The following is a 20,197-nucleotide window of genomic DNA, read 5'->3' as shown; positions in this document are numbered from 1 at the left end:
ACAATCCACCAAGCAATGCGGCTTCGTAGCTTGCCATTTTCTGACAGATTTCTGAGCGCTGTGGACCACATAAAATTGGTTCGAGGTCAGTAAGCACAGCCAGAATTCATATATAAGGCGCACTGTTGATTTTTGAGAAAATTAAAGGATTTTAAGTACGCATTATAGTGTGGAAAATACAGTATACAGAAGAAAATAATATATCGCAATATATATCGTTACCGCACATGCTTCAAATTATACCATGATATGGATTTTTGTCCGTATCGCCCAGTCCTAACCTGAATTAATAGACCAGCGTGTTCTGACAAACCATCCTACTTTGACAAACCGTCCCACCGTAAGTAGTTTATGCACATTTCTGCTGTCACAGAATAATTCCAGCACAAATTTAAGTTGGTATGACGGTTTGCCACTTAACTTTGCCCATCAGAGTATGCTTGTAGCTCATAATTATAAAGCCAGGACGGTTTGCCACTTCATTTTACCCGTTATAGTATGCTTGTATGTAACAATCGCAAAGGTAGCATGGTTTGGCACTTCATTTTACCCGTCAGAGTATGTTTCCAGCTCTTATTAAAAAAGGTAGGATGATTTGACACTTAATTTTAGCTGTTAAAGTATGCTTGTAGGTCACATTCACAAAGGTAGGATGGTTTGGCACTTAATTTCATGGACAACATGTACGGGCTCAAATTGTGGTCATAAATATTTTGTACTTGTAAATCAAATGTGTATTTGTGAACTGAGTTTTGTTTTGTAACCTTGTAAACCAAAATATGGGAAAATTGTATGTTTGTGCATCTACAGATGAAAATGTGTGTGTGTGTGTAAAAAAGATTTGTGTTTGTATAAAAATATTTACACGAGTTACAATTTTTTTGTTAAGGTCTGCTTACTGAAACAAAGCAAAAAATATTTGTGATTTTATGCTACACACAGTAATTTTGACCTGATTTTTCTTCCTTTCAGCTGATTGGTTAATGTCATATCAATCACAAATGTAACAATCCAATCAAGAAACAGATTTGGCTGCTTGGGGTGCTTTACTGAGCTTCAGGTCCTGGAAGGGTAATACAGGTTAGTGATGTGCGATACCACTGATTTCCTTTTCGATCCAATACCAAGTAAAGTTACGGGTGGTATCGACGATACTGATCCGATACTTTGTACAAAAACTTAATGTTTCATTGTATTTCATAATGCAATATTTAATTGTATTATGTAATTGTAATAATATAGCTTCATAATAATTACAGGACATCAGACTACTTGTTCTTATTACTTAATAATGCAGAATAACCATATAGAAATAAAAAAAAACTTGTTGAAAAAAAAAAACAAAAAACGTTGTGCGCTATTTGAACATGTTGCTGCCTGCAGCACTAAAGGACTCTGCGAGAGACGTCTGTCTCGCCCTAGCAGCACCTGTCCCTCTCCTCCTCTTCAGTTCACCTGAACATAAGCTCGTCATATTCTGTGATATGATTTACTCTGAGGTTCTTGACGAGGTTAGAGGTGTTGCCACAAAACCTCACTGTCTTGCCACATGTATCAAAAACCGCATCTTGGCTTTTTGTCGAGGTAAAATATGTCCACACATCACTCCGTTTACGAACAGCCATTGTTGTGAGTCCGCACACCAGAGGCTGCAACACATTTATACAGCCGTAATTTGCATATGACTATGAAAGGCGTAAGAGGAAGTAGTTCCTCCCAATTTAGACGATCCGAATGATATTGTTTCTTTCCACTGTGTTCCTGTTAATGAAAAACTACAAATTTACTCCAAAGTACTAAAATATTGATATTTTAATATGAGAATAGATTTTAGAACATAAATTACAGGTATCGGAAGAATTGATATTACAATATCGATCCGCACACCACTAATAAAGTTTAAAGCTATAGGATCTCTATATAAATATCCCATACAAGCTTGGTCCAGAAACTTTCAGTAGCTGTTGGAATGATAAAGTTGTGGTATGTCAGTGGTTAGAAGTACCATTATTACTTTAGGATTAGTTTAACACAAAGTCAGTGTTGACCCGGGACTATTGCTGTGAGTCACAGTGCGCAGTATAAAGGCCCGTTCACACGCTACTAATGGTAACTAAAAGCAAAGGATCCAGAATTTGTTGTGCTGGCCACTGAGCTCTACCTGTACTAAATGCACCTGCTCCTTGTAGTTTCTATCTCTGACTTTATGTCCTCTACTAGAGTTTGTGGTGTTTTATCTTTAATTGTTTAATAAAAACATGTATCGCTAATTCATAACGAAGAAAGCTTTGTAACTCTCCCCACTAGTGAAGACTGTCATTTCCACAGCACTGCTTTCCCCCCGAGGTCCGCAGCACTGTTGAAAAGGCTCTGGAGGTCACTGTGTAAGCACGTAAACCTGTCACACAAAAATCACAGAACTGGGACAAACACTGTTTTCCTGTTCTGTAGAGCTGCACAGCAGAGAAGATACTCTGATATGTTTTTTGTCTTCACTGTGAGTAAAAAGTTGCTTTTCATGTTTTTTGTTGTCAAACTGAAACCAAAATATTTTAGTGAGCAGCACAAAAAAATCAGCTACAAATCTGCAAGAAAGCCAGTTTTCACTTATTTTAACAAAACAAATTATCTGTACGGAACATCTTCAACTTACATGATACAGTCAGTCCAGTAACTTTACTCCAATATGTTAACAAATAGTCCCTTCTGCCCCGGCAGCTGTATCCTTCAGCATCAGATTCAGTAACTGTGATTGTGTATTCACTGGATGTTTCAGGTATGTTTTTCTGGCCTTGTCTCCATTCATACGTCCACTGAGCTCCTTCACGTCCCTGAATCTCACATCTGACAGTGACTGTCTCACCGCTGTATATCTGAGTCCAGGATGGCTGCAGGGTCACAGTGGGCTTACTGGGAACTGTTCACATAAGAATGATCCAGTTAGAAGAGAAACATAAAAACTCTGCTGTTTATAACATAAGAGTAGAGTGACTGCAAAACAGCTGGTTCACAGAGAAACAAGTTAAACATAACAAAAAGTCACAACATAAAAGTTTCAAACTGTAACACAATATTTTCAGTAAAATGTAAAAGGTAAAGTCTTTACTTTGCACAGTTTTTGTTCAGATTCCAAAAAGTTACAGATTATTTTTCATGAGTTTACAGCAGATTAAGAAGACTGGAAGAAATCATCATTTGAGAAACATTTTCTAAAAGTTGTGATGAGGTCATCATGTGAAACTGGTGCAGTTGCTGATTTGGGACACACTTGTCACACTTGTAGTTATTGTATAACAAACAGGTTCTTGTGGCTCTGACTGATTTTCCATGAACTGAACCACAAACCACTGATCCACTAATGCATCTGTTCTACACTGGAGGTTCTTCTAGCTGTCGTATCATTAAAGATATTATGACACTCATGAACACCTTTATTTTTCATTAATTAAAATAAATAAATAAACAAATGCCATTAACAACAATTACAGGAAAGAATCTAAGTGGAACCTGTAATGTAGCAGAACAGTCTCTAATAAAATGTCACGGCCAGGGGATCAGCAGGCCGCTGACTAGTAGTGTTCTCTCTCTCGCTCTCTCGCCAGGGCGGAACTCATGGTGGGTTCACGCCCTCGGCCCACGCCCCCTCTGAAGAGGAAACACCTGGGCCTCATCAGCGCAGCCAGCATTTAAGACAGGGAGTGGCTTCTACTCATCGCTGGATCGTTGTGTGTGACTCGTGTCAGTGCAGCCCGACTCTGAGCAAGTTCTCTTTTGCTGCCCTGTGCAAAACGTCTAACGTGTGTTTCCTTCTGTACATAGATCCCCTGGACCCGACCCTCCATTCCCCGAGTGGATTCCCTTTTGTGTGAGTGTTTGGAGAGAGAGCCAGAAGAGGAGCAAGTGTCTTTTCCCTACCTGGATTTCCCCAGAGCCCTTTCCCTGTCACCGCTTAGTATATAGCACTATCCCCTGCACTGTTTGTATATACACCTGGTGGAACTGTAAGAAATACTGACTGTGCCTCTGAGTCCTGCGTGTGAGTCCTCAAGCGAACCGTGACATAAAATGAGGTTATATTGTAGTCAAACCTGAAACGTCGAGGAATTAATGTAAAAATGCTAAAAACAAAGGAAGTAACTGATCTGCAGTGATAAACTCCACATGTGCAGCCATGAGGTCAAGATGGGAGTGACTGGGATTATTACATTTGGACTGAATTCTTTCATCAAACTAACAAAATATTTTCCAGATGTTTCACTGAGTGATTATTAAATATCTTTATAATGACACTAAAAGATATTTTAAACTACTTTTGATCCTAAACACAAAATAAACCTACAGTGCTGTTGAAATACAAAACGTTTGGTTGAGTTGATGAAACATTGTTCAGTACAAATTAAAATATTTGAAATATGTCCAACTTACCTATTACTTTCAATGAGGTGCTGTCACTCCACTCTGTCCAGAAAGAACCTCGTCTACCCCGGCAGCTGTATCCTCCACCATCAGACTCAGTAACTCTGTTGATTGTATATACACTGGATGTTTCATGTATGTTTTTCTGGCCTCCTCTCCATTCATACATCCACTGAGCTCTTTCCCCTCCATGAATCTCACATCTGACAGTGACTGAGGTATGTTTGTATATTTTTCCTCCATATATCTGAGTGTAGGATGACTGCAGGGTCACAGTGGGCTTAGGAGGATCTGTTCAAAGAGAAAATATCCCATCATCAGACTTATAGAAATATAAAACGATCATTGACGCTTTCCTGGTTTTATTGCTCTTGTTAGGGGTAATAACATGTTTTTCACCCCAGTGACAATTTGACTGAAAATCAACAATAAAAAGGTCATAAAAAAAAATCAGATTAAACCTTAAATCTAATTTGCTGATATTAAGAATCTACCAGCAAAGTGACGGAAACAACCAGGTGTGCACAAATCTGTGCGACTGAACATCAACACACAATATCATGTAAACAACTTCAGTCTCTCAGATTGTACATTGTAAAAAAGAAGTTTTATACTCAAACATCGCACTATTTACTTATTTCTACATCTTTACATTTGCATATTTATGAGCATATAATCCAGAGTTGTCGGTGGGCTGTTATTCTTCTGAATAACCTGAGACCTTACTTTCCTGTCAGGTATAAAATCCCTAACATATTATACACAATATCAGTTTTACTTTAACTGTTTTTAACAAATGTAATTTTTACTTTTCTTTTTCACTGTTGTAAATATAAAAGTTCCTGCGCCGTCTCATAGTGTAAGGCCCTATTTTCACTTTTTATCATGCTGCTCTAACACAATTTGCTTTGTGGATCAATAAAGTATCTATCTATCTATCTATCTATCTATCTATCTATCTATCTATCTATCTATCTATCTATCTATCTATCTATCTATCTATCTATCTATCTATCTATCTATCTATCTATCTATCTATCTATCAGTATTGACCTGTTTAATATGTGTCCTATGTTGTAAACTGGCTGTGCTGGATTATTCACTCACATTAAGAACACCATGTAGAAAGAATTTAACGACTGTTACGCCCCTCAAAACAGAAACGCAAAACAACACGGGAAAAGTGTGTAACGCACGCAAAAACCACACAGCTGCTGCTGAATTGACGAGGTTTATTTTTACGAAGCTGAAAAAAAAAGGAAAAGACTCGCAATAAACACAGCTGAGCCAGGAAGCTAAAAGCATCAGGCTCTCCAAGGCCAAATTAACAAACAAAAACTCTCCCCCTTCCTAGAAACAAAACACAGGGTAAAACTTCCCTGATCAAGAAAAGGAAGATGCAATGCCAGACCTCCCTGGCTGTCCACAAAACAGGAGAAAACTGGGTTAAACAAAAGTGGGTTAAACCACTGCCTGCTTCCACTCTGCTGAAAACTGGTGAAAAATCCACATGCAGCAACTGAGCTGAATAAACTGGGATCATTACATTTGTGTTTCATTTTTTTAATGAAATTTACTGAATATGTCTTTCAACTCCACATGCTTCTGTCACAGTCCTGGGTCTGTGAACCAGTGTTTTGATTTTGTATTACAGTGGTCTCTCCCTCGCTACAATGCAATTCACCTTTCGCGGCCTCGCCGGGACCGTGAGTCATTTGGTACCGGGCAGCGAGAGTTGAGACTGGAGTGTAAAATTTATGGTTTTCAGAGTTTTTATTGTTAGCTCGGTTTCCCTGGATCTTTTCCTGGCTGTTATGAGTAAATTATGAGCTTTGCCGGTGTCGCCCGAGAATACCCCGAGATTGCCACAACAGCACTAAAAACCCTGTTGCCATTTCCGACATCATAACTGTGTGAAGCGGAGTTTTCTGCAGTTACAGCTTCCAAAACAAAATTGCGGCGCAGACTGAGCAAAAGCAACACACTTCAGGTGTCACTGTCCCCCATTATGCCCAGGTGGGACCGGCTCGTTGCAGAGAAACAAGCACAGGGCTCTCACTGATTCAGCGTTATGGTGATTTATATATTTTCATGTACTTTATTTTTTATCTTTTTGTAGTTTTGTGTCTAATTTTGAAAGAAATATTTACGTGTTACCATAGCGATCAGCGAGCATCAGGGAGAGAGGAGGAGGATCTTACTCTCAATGTAAAAGAAAGCCTGCGATAAAGGACCGCTGCTGTCCAGTACAGAATGCGTTCAGCTTGTCAAATTTACATAAATCTTTGATCGCTAGCAGTGTGACTCTGAAGTGCTGCACTGTATGTTTGTAAGTTTTCTCCCCAACAAACACAACACTGGCAACAAAACGTGTTGCACCGTCAAAGGCAACCGCGGGTGTGTTTGGTTTCATTCTTTAATTTTGGACTTATTTTTCTAGAAGGTTTGAACTTTGAGAGTTTAAACAAGAGAGAAAACTGTGAAAATGTTCGTGCCTGTCTGAGAAAAGTGAATAAGTGTGTAGTGAGGGGTTTAACAGCCTTAAAACATCTATAATAATTGTAAAAAATAAAGTTGGCTACTTCGCAGATTTCACCTATCGTGGATTACTTTTAGAATTTAACTCCCGACATAAACGAGGGGACACTGTATTTTCTTGTTCCCCAGTCAGTCGTGTCCAGGGTTGGGTATCGTCACTGATTTCTAGAAGTCGATTCGATTTGAATGTGGGAAATTTTGCCTCAGACAGTCAGAAATATTATAATTCTGATCACTTATCAGTACATATCCATATTTTTATATCTATAAAAGTTGAGACTTTATCAAAGGTGTGAGCATCACAGCAGATGCCTGCTCTCATTTACTGTTTTAGCTGGTTGGTGGCTGTTGAAATCTTGTGGTTTAACCTGAGATTCTGGCGTTTCGGGAAAAATACATTTATATTTAGAAAATCGATTCAGGATTTTATTGAATAAATATCACGTTATTCAAGCTAGAATCGATTTTAATCGGAAAATAGATAATCAAAACCCACCATAGTCGTGTCTTTTGTCTCTCTGGTCTCTGTGCTCCGTGTTCCCTATGTTCAGTGTCTCGTCCGTGTCTGTGTTATACTTGCTGTTTTACTTTGACGGTCTCTTGTCCTTTGTCACTGTTTCTAGTTTTGCTTCACGCTGGTCTCGACTGTTCTCCCCTCATGTGTCTCATTCCCTCGTTTCACTCAGTGTATTTCAGACCCGTGTTTCTCTCTGTCAGTGTCACGTCGTCCCCTCACCATGCTGCGTGTTTCCGTGCTCCCTGAGATCAGTGTCACTAGTTTACAGGTTTCCCAGTGTTTTTGTTTTTAGTTCCCAGTTTTTTGTTTCATTTTGTTTTTGCAAGTTTTTTTCTTTTCGTGAAAATTATACCGCTGCAATAAAGCAGCCTTTTAAGTTCATTGCTCTGATGATTGTTTTGCGTTTGTGTCCTACATCCTCCCTGCCACACAGCCGTATCATAACAGTTTCACTGTGAGTGATTGCTGTGGATTTTATGTAAAACTTTATGTTGCATCTTCAAAAAATAGAAATAAAATAACTGAGACTAACAATGAAGTATCGTTGACACTGGTTTACTGAACCTTCTTTTCAGTGCATGTACAGAACATGAGTATCCATTTTCTACTGCCTCCTACAGGACACACTCTTCTTCCACTTCCTTACAACATTAATGTAACACAGAACCACTACTGGCTCTCCTGGCATTACCATTGTAACGACACACTCATTCTTTTTCTTTCAGATGAATAACAGGAACTTAGGATGTAGGTATCTATGAATAATAACTATTATGCATACTCATATATTTATATAACCAACTAATTTCTTGCGATACCACACTTGAAAACTTGTTTTACGCTACTTTTGATACTAAAATGAGAAGAAAGCCTGCAGTTTTATTGAAAGACATGATATTTTCTTGTTTTTGCATCCAACGTTGTGCAATAGAATTTTTTTTAAAAAAAAGGTGAAATATGCCCAACTTACATGACACAGTCAGTGTGATGATGTCACTCCACTGTGTTAACAAATACCCCAGAAACCACAGTACTGATGAAATTATTTTGTTTTGTTTTTGAAATTAAAATGAAAGAAATATGTTCAACTTACATAAGACAGTCAATGTAATGACATCACTCCACTCTGTCCAGAAAGAACCTCGTCTACCCCGGCAGCTGTATTCTCCTCTGTCAGACTCAGTAGCTGTGAAGATTTTGTAGTCATTGGATGTTGGAGGTGTGTTTAACTTGGCTGGACTCCATTCATACGTCCACTGAGCTCCTTCACCTCCCTGAATCTCACATCTGACAGTGACTGTCTCACCGCTGTATATCACACCGCTGTATATCACACCGCTGTATATCTGAGTCCAGGATGGCTGCAGGGTCACAGTGGGCTTAGGAGGAGCTGTTCAAATAAACAGATATCATTAGCAGACTGATAATTTGACTCGAAAATCAACAATAAAATGTTTTGTTTTTATTAAATAAATTAAACCAGGTAATTTACTGATCTTTATATTTGACTGTTTACTTATTTCTACATATTTGCATTTATTTATACATTTATGAACATGTAACCTATGAGCTGTAAGTTAGCTGTTGTTTGCAAACAATGCTGTTAAACCTCCAATATATCCAAATAATCACACAAAATTAAAAACAAAACCTGTTGTGTTGTTGCAATACAAAGAATTTTGTTGTGTTTTTGGATGAAACATTGTGCAGTATAAATTAAAATGTGTGAAACGTGTCCAACTTACATAATACTCTGAATGCGATGATGTCACTCCACTCTGTCCAGGAAAAGCTTCTTCTGCCCCGGCAGCTGTATTCTTCATTGTCAGACTCAGTAGCTCTGATGATTGTGTATTCACTGGATGTTTCAGGTATGTTAACCTGGCCTCGTCTCCATTCATACGTCCACTGAGCTCCTTCACCTCCCTGAATCTCACATTTGACAGTGACTGTCTCACCGCTGTATATCTGAGTCCAGGATGGCTGCAGGGTCACAGTGGGCTTAGTGGGAACTGTTCACATAATAATGATCCAGTTAGAAGAGAAACATGAAAACTCTGCTCTTTATAACGTAAGAGTAGAGTGACTGCAAAGCAAATGATTCACAGACAGTTTGAAGTCTGAAAATCAAAACAAAGTCACAATAAAACAATTTATAGCTTTCACACTGTAACACAATATTTTAATATAAAATGTATTAGAATTTACTTTGTAAAGTTATATTTTATTTATACTCCAAAACTCACAGATTTTTCTGCTTTACATTTACTTTGAGGTTAAAATCAGCGTGAAGCTGGGAGCCAGTATGAAAAATGGGAGTGCTGGGATCCTATGTGATGTGTTTGAGCTCAAAGCCTGGCAGCTTAAATCTGTTTGGTCTGCAGTCATTCAGCTGATTGTTTGCTTAGACTGTTGCAGTAATCTAGGCAGGGGCACCGTAAGAGGAAGAAAAGTGATAAAAATTATTAACCTGTCACCACAAAATAATCTTTGCTTCACACTGTACTTTTAAATGTTTATGTTTCATAGCGTTAGTTTTGTTTTTTTTCAACAAAGAAGAGGCTAGAGCAGCACCTCTGCAGGACAAAGAGACTGTAGGATGGGTCTGTTAGAAGTAAGGACTGTTTTTTTTTTTAAATAGAAAAGTGAGACAGGTGGAAATTAAACTCAGAGGAAGTCTGCATGAAAAGCTTTCCTACTATTAGTCAACTTACTTCACTTCTAACAGAAAACAATGTGTTTGTGTGTTTTTTAGTCAACATGCAGTTAGTTGGTGCAGTCAGACCCTTTGTACATATATATGCTAAATCACTTATCTGCTGACCTGCTGGCAAGACAAACAGATCAAACCTCTGGCTCAGGCTTAGCTGTCCCACTGCCTCTGCACCCACACTCCTGAAATTGAACCAGCCCACTGATATCTGAAGGAGGAGCTGAGTCTTTTATGTCAAATGTGTCTAGTTGAGGGAGGCTCCTTGGGAATTGTATTTTTTTTCTGCACACTATTTATTTGGTAATCAAAGAGTAATTTGAAGGGCAAACTGTGCCAAAAGTTCAGGCAAAACAATCACAAAGGCCCAGTCTTAGTCTTAGCCTGTGTTTTAGTCTGCTTCTAGGAACAAATAGAAGCAACTTTTCAGCTGACCTTAGAGTTCTGTTTGGAGTTTGTTTATTTAAAAGATCAGAGAGCTACGAGGGAGTGAATCCATTCAGAGACTTAAAAACAAACGATTAAATAATCATTATAGCCTGGCTGCTACCAAAATAAAGCATATTACACAAGAATGGATGAAATAAATGCATGAATTACTTTCTTAAAGTGAGCAGATGACATAACGAACGTCATTTTTGCAAATGCCCGAACCCTTTTACAACACAATTTATTTATTTCTCAAATGAGAAACTGTCATCAAGGATCACCTGCAGATTTTTTTCAAAGAGAGTTCTGAACTTTTTCAGAGGAACAAGGTTACACGAGCAAAACGAGGGTCTGAAGGTTCAAATAATACAATTTTTTTGATCGTTTACATTCCAAAAAATGAATTGCCAACCATGATTTTATGTCATCACAGCAGTCTAGCAAAACTTTTAAATAGACTGTAAAACTCATGTCATCTGTTGGAAGGGTGGTTTTAGGAGTTTGATGGGCAGCAAACATTAAAATCCCCAAGAGTTAGAATGCTGTCAAATCTTTATATGATTCCAAAGAAAAGGGTGGAAATAAAATCCTTGTTTAACTTGAGGGGATGATAAACAAGCACAGGAGGAGACAGATCCACCATAAATAATTATAGTTCAGAGCTGCCATAAATATCAGCAGTGAGGTGTTGGCATATAAAAGGGTTCAAATAGATGCAAGACCTCTGCTGTGACCAGGTTCCTGCAGGAAGCTGCCTGTGACTGTTGCAGGTGGTGAGAGCTTTCAGTCAGCTGAACGAATTAAAACCTTTTTGAGTTCCACCAGGTCTCAGCACAGAGACACATTTTAATTTGTTTTACTTTGTTTAAAAATGTATATCCAAAGAATTACTTATGTTATAATTGCCACTATTTAATAGCATAATTACAAACAGTAATTTAAGAAGTAAGAAATGTCTTCTACACTATTTTATAGATAAGAAATTCAACATTAAAAATATAAAAATATTATAACATATAACAATATAACAAAATCTTTTTCATACTTCAGATGTTTAACTTTGAGTCTTTACTGTTAATTTTTATCAAAGCCATTTTTGCTTCTTTTGATAATAAACAACAAATAAACAAAAAAGCCTTCGGTGTGTTACAATATAAATTAAAAACACATAGTGTGAGTGAAATATCTCCAACTTACGTTTTACATTCAGTGTGATGACATCACTCCACTCTGTCCAGGAGGAGCCTCTTGTGGCCCGACAGCTGTATCCTCCACCATCAGACTCACTAACACTGCTGATTGTGTATTCATTGGATGTTGGAGATGTGTTTAACTTGGCTAGACTCCATTCATACGTCCACTGAGCTCCTTCACCTCCCTGAATCTCACATCTGACAGTGACTGTCTCACCGCTGTATATCACACCGCTGTATATCTGAGGCCAAGGTGGCTGAAGGGTCACAGTGGGCTTAGGAGGAGCTGATCAAATAAACAGATATCATTAGCAGACTGATAATTTGACTTGAAAATCAACAATAAAATGTTTTGTTTTTATTAAATAAATTAAACCAGGTAATTTACTGATCTTTATATTTGATTGTTTACTTATTTCTACATATTTGCATTTATTTATACATTTATGAACATGTAACCTATGAGCTGTAAGTTAGCTGTTGTTTGCAAACAATGCTGTTAAACCTCCAATATATCCAAATAATCACACAAAATTAAAAACAAAACCTGTTGTGTTGTCGCAATACAAAGAATTTTGTTGTGTTTTTGGATGAAACATTGTAATTAAAATGTGTGAAACGTGTCCATCTTACATAATACTCTGAATGCGATGATGTCACTCCACTCTGTCCAGGAAAAGCTTCTTCTGCCCCGGCAGCTGTATTCTTCATTGTCAGACTCAGCAGCGCTGCTGATTCTGTATTCACTGGATGTTTCAGGTATGTTAACCTGGCCTCGTCTCCATTCATACGTCCACTGAGCTCCTTCACCTCCCTGAATCTCACATCTGACAGTGACTGTCTCACCGCTGTATATCTGAGTCCAGGATGGCTGCAGGGTCACAGTGGGCTTAGTGGGAACTGTTCACATAAGAATGATCCAGTTAGAAGAGAAACATGAAAACTCTGCTCTTTATAACGTAAGAGTAGAGTGAATGCAAAGCAAATGATTCACAGACAGTTTGAAGTCTGAAAATCAAAACAAAGTCACAATAAAACAATTTATAGCTTTCACACTGTAACACAACATTTTAATATAAAATGTATTAGAATTTACTTTGTAAAGTTATATTTTATTTATACTCCAAAACTCACAGATTTTTCTGCTTTACATTTACTTTGAGGTTAAAATCAGCGTGAAGCTGGTAGCCAGTATGAAAAATGGGAGTGCTGGGATCCTATGTGATGTGTTTGAGCTCAAAGCCTGGCAGCTTAAATCTGTTTGGTCTGCAGTCATTCAGCTGATTGTTTGCTTAGACTGTTGCAGTAATCTAGGCAGGGGCACCGTAAGAGGAAGAAAAGTGATAAAAATTATTAACCTATCACCACAAAATATTGTTTGCTTCACACTGTACTTTTAAATGTTTATGTTTCATAGCGTTAGTTTTGTTTTTTTCAACAAAGAAGAGGCTAGAGCAGCACCTCTGCAGGACAAAGAGACTGTAGGATGGGTCTGTTAGAAGTAAGGTCTGTTTTTTTTTAAATAGGAAAGTGAGACAGGTGGAAATTAAACTCAGAGGAAGTCTGCATGAAAAGCTTTCCTACTATTAGTCAACTTACTTCACTTCTAACAGAAAACAATGTGTTTGTGTGTTTTTTAGTCAACATGCAGTTAGTTGGTGCAGTCAGACCCTTTGTACATATATATGCTAAATCACTTATCTGCTGACCTGCTGGCAAGACAAACAGATCAAACCACTGGCTCAGGCTTAGCTGTCCCACTGCCTCTGCCCACACCCACACTCCTCAAATTGAACCAGCCCACTGATATCTGAAGGAGGAGCTGAGTCTTTTATGTCAAATGTGTCCAGTTGAGGGAGGCCCCTTGGGAATTGTATTTTTTTTTCTGCACACTATTTATTTGGTAATCAAAGAGTAATTTGAAGGGCAAACTGTGCCAAAGTTCAGGCAAAACAATCACAAAGGCCCAGTCTTAGTCTTAACCTGTGTTTTAGTCTGCTTCTAGGAACAAATAGAAGCAACTTTTCAGCTGACCTTAGAGTTCTGTTTGGAGTTTGTTTATTTAAAAGATCAGAGAGCTACGAGGGAGTGAATCCATTCAGAGACTTAAAAACAAACAATTAAATAATCATTATAGCCTGACTGCTACCAAAATAAAGCATATTACACAAGAATGGATGAAATAAATGCATGAATTACTTTCTTAAAGTGAGCAGATGACATAACGAACGTCATTTTTGCAAATGCCCGAACCCTTTTACAACACAATTTATTTATTTCTCAAATGAGAAACTGTCATCAAGGATCACCTGCAGATTTTTTTCAAAGAGAGTTCTGAACTTTTTCAGAGGAACAAGGTTACACGAGCAAAACGAGGGTCTGAAGGTTCAAATAATACAATTTTTTTGATCGTTTACATTCAAAAAAATGAATTGCCAACCATGATTTTATGTCATCACAGCAGTCTAGCAAAACTTTTAAATAGACTGTAAAACTCATGTCATCTGTGGTTTTAGGAGTTTGATGGGCAGCAAACATTAAAATCCCCAAGAGTTAGAATGCTGTCAAATCTTTATATGATTCCAAAGAAAAGGGTGGAAATAAAATCCTTGTTTAGCTTGAGGGGATGATAAACAAGCACAGGAGGAGACAGATCCACCATAAATAATTATAGTTCAGAGCTGCCATAAATATCAGCAGTGAGGTGTTGGCATATAAAAGGGTTCAAATAGATGCAAGACCTCTGCTGTGACCAGGTTCCTGCAGGAAGCTGCCTGTGACTGTTGCAGGTGGTGAGAGCTTTCAGTCAGCTGAAAGAATTAAAACCTTTTTGAGTTCCACCAGGTCTCAGCACAGAGACACATTTTAATTTGTTTTACTTTGTTTAAAAATGTATATCCAAAGAATTACTTATGTTATAATTGCCACTATTTAATAGCATAATTACAAACAGTAATTTAAGAAGTAAGAAATGTCTTCTACACTATTTTATAGATAAGAAATTCAACATTAAAAATATAAAAATATTATAACATATGACAATATAACAAAATCTTTTCCATACTTCAGATGTTTAACTTTGAGTCTTTACTGTTAATTTTTATCAAAGCCATTTTTGCTACTTTTGATAATAAACAACAAATAAACAAAAAAGCCTTCGGTGTGTTACAATATAAATTAAAAAAACATAGTGTGAGTGAAATATCTCCAACTTACGTTTTACATTCAGTGTGATGACATCACTCCACTCTGTCCAGGAGGAGCCTCTTGTGGCCCGACAGCTGTATCCTCCACCATCAGACTCACTAACACTGCTGATTGTGTATTCATTGGATGTTGGAGGTGTGTTTAACTTGGCTGGATTCCATTCATACGTCCACTGAGCTCCTTCACCTCCCTGAATCTCACATCTGACAGTGACTGTCTCACCGCTGTATATCTCACCGCTGTATATCTGAGTCCAGGATGGCTGCAGTGTCACAGTGGGCTTAGGCAAAGCTGTTCAAACAAAAATATATCATTAGCACACTGATAATTGGACTTGAAAATCAAAAAGTTCTTTCTTTTAAATAAATAAATTAAATCAGGTAATTAACGGATCTTTATATTCAACAGTTTGCATTTATTTCTACATATTTACATTTCCATATTTATACATTTATGAACATATAATCAATGAGTCATCAGTTAGCTGTTGTTTCCTAACAATGTTGTTAAACCTCCAGTGATGGATTCAAAGCTGGAGGCTGCTCTGCTCTCATAAACTGTTCATAAAATGTGAAATACAAAGTTTTTATGTGGCACCAAAGTCAAAACTGGCAAAGAAAAACTAAGAGTAAAGGTTCAGTAACCAGGAAAGGAGCACAAACTGTTTTTTAAATCACTCTAAAAATACAAAACAGCACCATGAACTCCTCTGTGTCTGTAAGTGATCTGAAGACTGAACAAAGGTGAAACAATGTACTGAGCCTAATAATTAATAATTTGACAGATTTAGTGGTTTAAGTACTGGTGATTAGTGAATATTGATTTCCATTACAATTTGGAGAAGACGTTTTTCAACTCTCAAAATTTTTTAAACTCATCAGTTTCCTGAATAATGACTGAATCGCTTTTAGTTGTGACTAAATTCGTGTTTCTTCTCCTTCCTCTGCAGGTGTAGATGCCTCCATCAGAGACAGAGATTGCACTCTTAGAGCTAAAAGAGATGATCTCATTTTCAGATGAGGTTTTTCTGAACAGAGTAATTCACCTCACAGGTCAGTGTCACACTGCCCCCTGCTGGTGTGGTTGTGCTGTCTGCTGTCAGAGTGGCCTTGACTTTAAGTTCTGTAACTTAGACAAATATGAGGCTATTATTGTGGTCCTTTTAGTGGAAGAAGGACAAACCCACCACATCTGCCACACAGATGTTCCAGCTGGTTTTATTTCCTACTGCAACTGAGACTCAAATACAAGGTGAAGAGCAGGTGAGCCTGGCTGAGTAATACGCCACCTGGTGGTTTGTTCTGAGTGTGACAGAAAGCCTGAGCCTGTGAGCCTGAGCTCAGGGTTAATGAACCCTCGATTACAGAAAACCTTCTACACTCATCTGTGGATCTGTCACAGCAGAAGTGCAGCAAAGGTCACAAGTAATAAAACAGACAACAAAGAGAGCAGGTGAGCTGAAACTTGACCACACGTCTGTATTTTAAGTGCTTCATGCAAAACTTTAAGACTTTCCAGCTGATAATATCTGTGCACACAGATGTTTCGACATATTTACAAACCTGATCACACACAGGGATAATAAAATGCACACGAGGGTTAATACATGACTTTGCTACAGTAAAATCTCCAAACTAAGCTACTATCATAGAAACACCAAATTAGAGAAAAAGTATTTTGTGTCCATTCTTCCAGTAGAGTCCACAGACTTGCAAATATGTGTCTCTGTAACAATGAGTGGAGTGCAGAGGTGTGAACTCAAATGCAGGAAGCAAAATAACTTAAATAAAGCTGAACTAGCTGAAATAGTCTAAAAATGGAAACATACAAAGAATCAAAATGTAAAACCAGAAATAAATAAACTGTCAATAGAAACAACTAAGAGATGAACACACGTGAGTGTTCACAGATGCTCTGACAAAGACTGACAAGACACAGCAGAACTATTTATATATGAAAGAAACAAACCTTCAAATTAAAGAGGAAATATTTTTTTAAAAAGCTAAACAAAGATGAGGAAGAAGCACTCAGAGTAAAATGATGAAAGACCATGACAGTGACAAATGAATAAATCTATATCAATGGCACTTTGTCCAGTTTGTTTTACTTGTTACTCTTGTGTATGTGAAGTCTTATTCATTCATGACTTTAACAACTTTCAGAGGTTTTTTCAAGAGGACACTGAGGCAGACAGCACACCATGACACTATAAATAACTGAGAGTAAAAATTCATAATAAGACTGATTAAAGTCTTCAGGCAGGACTTTAACTGGCTGATCTGTGGTTGAGTCTGTTTTCAGATTTGAGTTACCTGCATTTACCCTAAACTCATCACGCTGTGCTGTAATAAATTAGATTGATCCTCCAGTTCATCAGCATCTTGTGAATCATAACTGTGATCTGTGAGGATGGACAGATAAATACTCATGAAAAGGAAATCAGTCAGTTTCAAGGCAACAAACTCTAGTAAATATAAAGTTTGTGTATCGGCTGAGTGAAACATCTGCTCACATGGTTGCACTCTTGATATGATCTTTTAATATTTTAACCAATAAATGCAGTGGAGTGTGAGCTGCATCATATACAATATTTTGTCCCTCAGGTTATTCCTGAAATATAGTTTGTTTCAAGTTTGTTATATGACGGGTCGCATTTATTCATCTGCTTCTTCCTGGTCTGCTCATGTCAAAGTCCGCCATCTAGTGGTTAAATGGAGGAAGTGCCGAGTAATAATGGCTAGAGCTCCCTGTCTGTGATAGTTCTGCATCTGCTGCTCTTGAGATGGGATAAAGTGTAAGTTTGGGCAGATGATGGATTGTTTCTACATATTAGTGCTCTGTGGGTCTGTGAAGTTTACATTACTACTGTAAGCTAACTGTTAGTGCTTTGTTTTGCCTGTTAGCATAAAACATGTCAGTATGTGGTATTTGTATTTACGTCACTTGACAGGCTTTGTCCATTTATTGTTAATGTTATGATCTTGCATTGGTCATGTGACATTTGTGCATCTACACTGAGATTAAATGTACCTGCTCTGTTTTGTTGTTACAGTTTTACAGACTGAAAGTGGTACAAATGGTACATCAGTAAAAGCTCTGAAGAACGCCACAGTCTCCACATGGAGCGCTTACTGAAGCCATTTATGTTTAACTGCACAGGCTGAATAGAAGCATTGAGTCTGTGCAGAAGATAACATGTAAACACAGGGAGGATATTATTGAGCACATTATAGGAGATAACAGCTACATATATGAACAGGAAGAAAATAATCATTTCTTACCTTCAGCATTTCCACAGATGACAGTACTGAGCACTAAAATAATGAATAAAACCTCATCAGCCATTATACAACGATTAAAATCAAAACAAAAATAAATTAAGACTTTATTGAAGATGAACAGTAATAACCAGTAATCTGTTTGACAATAAAATAAAATAAACATAAAAATCCAAACTGTTGTAACACAGTGTGGGGTGGCTGTAGCTCAGGTGGCAGAGCAGGTCATCCACTAATCAGAAGGTCGGTGGTTCGATCCCAGGCTGCATCCTGGCTGCATGGCAAATATCCTTGGGCAAGATACTAACCCCGTGTTTTCCTACTGGTGGTGGTCAGAGGGCCCGGTGGCGCCAGTGTCCGGCAGCCTCCCCTCTGTCAGTGCGCCCCAGGGCAGCTGTGGCTACAATGTAGCTTGCCATCGCCAGTGTGTGAATGACTGAATGTAGTGTGAAGCGCTTTGGGGTCCTTACAGACTAGAAAAGCGCTATACAAATGCAGGCCATTTACCATTTTACCATTTAACTATAAGTGATGCAAAAAGCAGCAGTGTATCAAACATTTAAACACTTAAAGAATCACAAGTCTGCTTTGTTCCAGCTCTCAGGTAAACAGGTTAAAGCAGTGACTCACTGTAATTCTCACAGATCAGAAACATTTTCATTAATCGCTGCCGTTCAAACAATGCCAGACGTGTACTTACAGAAAAAGCCCATCATGCAGAGCAAAGAGTGCCCCATCGTCACATCCAGCCTGCTGCACTCTGATCCTCAGATAATCAAACAGTTTTAGTTTGCAGAAAAAGGAGAAGTTGTGTTTAATATAGATACAAGAAGAGTTTTTCTACAGGCTCTTATTCTGATTGGTCTCTCTGTGCTTCCTGCCCTTTGACATGAAACTTAAACAGCTCGTGTAGCTTTGACCGCAGCAGTTGGTTGACATGTTTATATTTCCTGTCCACTGCAAACATAGAAGCTTGTTTCTTGTGTTGTGTTGTTTCCTTTCTCTATAATATACAAAGCTGTTCTGTTGCTTCATGTCAGGATATTTCTTTTGCCCGTTTGGGGGATTTTTTGGCTGCAATATCCACTAATATTTGTCTCCTGGCAGGTTTCTGCAGACTGGGAGTCACTGAGAGTGAATATAACCAAAACAGCTTTTCTACTTTGGTGCCTGTATTTTCACAAAAGCCTTTTTAAATCATTTTTCTCCTTTTAATTGTTTAACTGCTAAATTAAAATTAAATTCTTACTTTAGGCTGCATTAAAATATGTTTATTTTATTCGACTCTTAGCTGAAACATCATCATGCAGTAATATAGTGAAAAGGCTCCTTTGACCTCAGACCTGTGAAAGTTTCCACCTTGTGGTTAAATTCTGGTTTTAAGTTTTGTGGAGACCCAAACACAGGAAATGACTCAGTGTGTGGCTGACGTGAGACTAAAGACCTTTATGTTTCACCAACTAAAGAACAATTAAATTCATAGATAAATTCAAAGTTATATTTATTATCTGTTGTCATTTCAAAGTAAAGCAGGAACTCATTTATTCTGCAGACTGTTCTTTGTCTTGCTTTGACATGTATGTGCAGATGCACACTGACCTCAGCCTCTGACTACATGTAAACACAATAAAATAAAACAAACTGATGATGTGAAACAATGATTGAAACACTGTAATAATGATGTTTGTGTTGAACACCACATGTTACCAACCAAGATCATGTGATTGTGTCCAGAGTCAGTTCAAAAAGCAGACCCATATCCAGAGCAGGACTCAGAGTACCAAACAAAGGTGACCTTTATTATGAAGCTGATAGTTTCAGGCCTCGATGGTAACAAATGAAGAAAACTGAGTTACAGATAACTGATCACATGAACACAGAGACTTACCTGTGGGTCATCACAAAGTCT

The 20,197-nt window shown here is 37.9% G+C and overlaps 1 protein-coding gene, 2 long non-coding RNA genes and 1 pseudogene across 3 annotated transcripts; 1 reads left to right on the top strand and 3 right to left on the bottom strand.

Moving 5' to 3' along the window:
- The window catches only part of LOC146674917 (obscurin-like), a 170,103-nt pseudogene that overhangs the window by 17,432 nt on the left and 132,474 nt on the right, over positions 1-20,197 (bottom strand).
- Positions 2,558-8,723, bottom strand: LOC146674922 (uncharacterized). Its single transcript, XR_014909676.1, has 3 exons — positions 8,565-8,723; positions 4,426-4,707; positions 2,558-2,917 (listed from the first exon to the last, which is right to left on the bottom strand). It is a non-coding gene; the product is annotated as an uncharacterized LOC146674922 (long non-coding RNA).
- On the top strand, positions 3,095-5,963 carry LOC146674923 (uncharacterized). The gene is made up of 2 exons (XR_014909677.1): positions 3,095-3,738; positions 3,820-5,963. It is a non-coding gene; the product is annotated as an uncharacterized LOC146674923 (long non-coding RNA).
- On the bottom strand, positions 8,774-19,025 carry LOC146674921 (peroxidasin homolog). Its single transcript, XM_085385374.1, has 7 exons — positions 18,989-19,025; positions 18,292-18,324; positions 15,020-15,301; positions 12,437-12,703; positions 11,808-12,089; positions 9,217-9,483; positions 8,774-8,832 (listed from the first exon to the last, which is right to left on the bottom strand). Exons 1-7 carry the CDS (start codon positions 19,023-19,025, stop codon positions 8,774-8,776), a joined length of 1,227 nt encoding a protein of 408 aa, XP_085241500.1.

Source organism: Rhamphochromis longiceps, linkage group LG3, assembly GCF_057381845.1.
Source record: "Rhamphochromis longiceps isolate RC_006_pf linkage group LG3, R_longiceps_female_GT1.1, whole genome shotgun sequence".
Lineage (NCBI taxonomy): Eukaryota > Metazoa > Chordata > Actinopteri > Cichliformes > Cichlidae > Rhamphochromis > Rhamphochromis longiceps.
The sequence above is the reverse complement of the archived record's forward strand: the minus strand, read 5'-3'. Positions and strand labels throughout refer to the sequence as shown.

Bases quoted from the DNA above. Each gene is read 5' to 3' on its own strand.
- LOC146674921 (XM_085385374.1), bottom strand. From the start codon at position 19,025: ATGGGGCACTCTTTGCTCTGCATGATGGGCTTTTTCT. The intron at 18,325-18,988 runs GTAAGTACACGT...TCATTATTTTAG, and splicing joins CTGCATGATGGGCTTTTTCT to TGCTCAGTACTGTCATCTGT. The intron at 15,302-18,291 runs GTAAGAAATGAT...TTGTTTGAACAG, and splicing joins CATCTGTGGAAATGCTGAAG to CTTTGCCTAAGCCCACTGTG.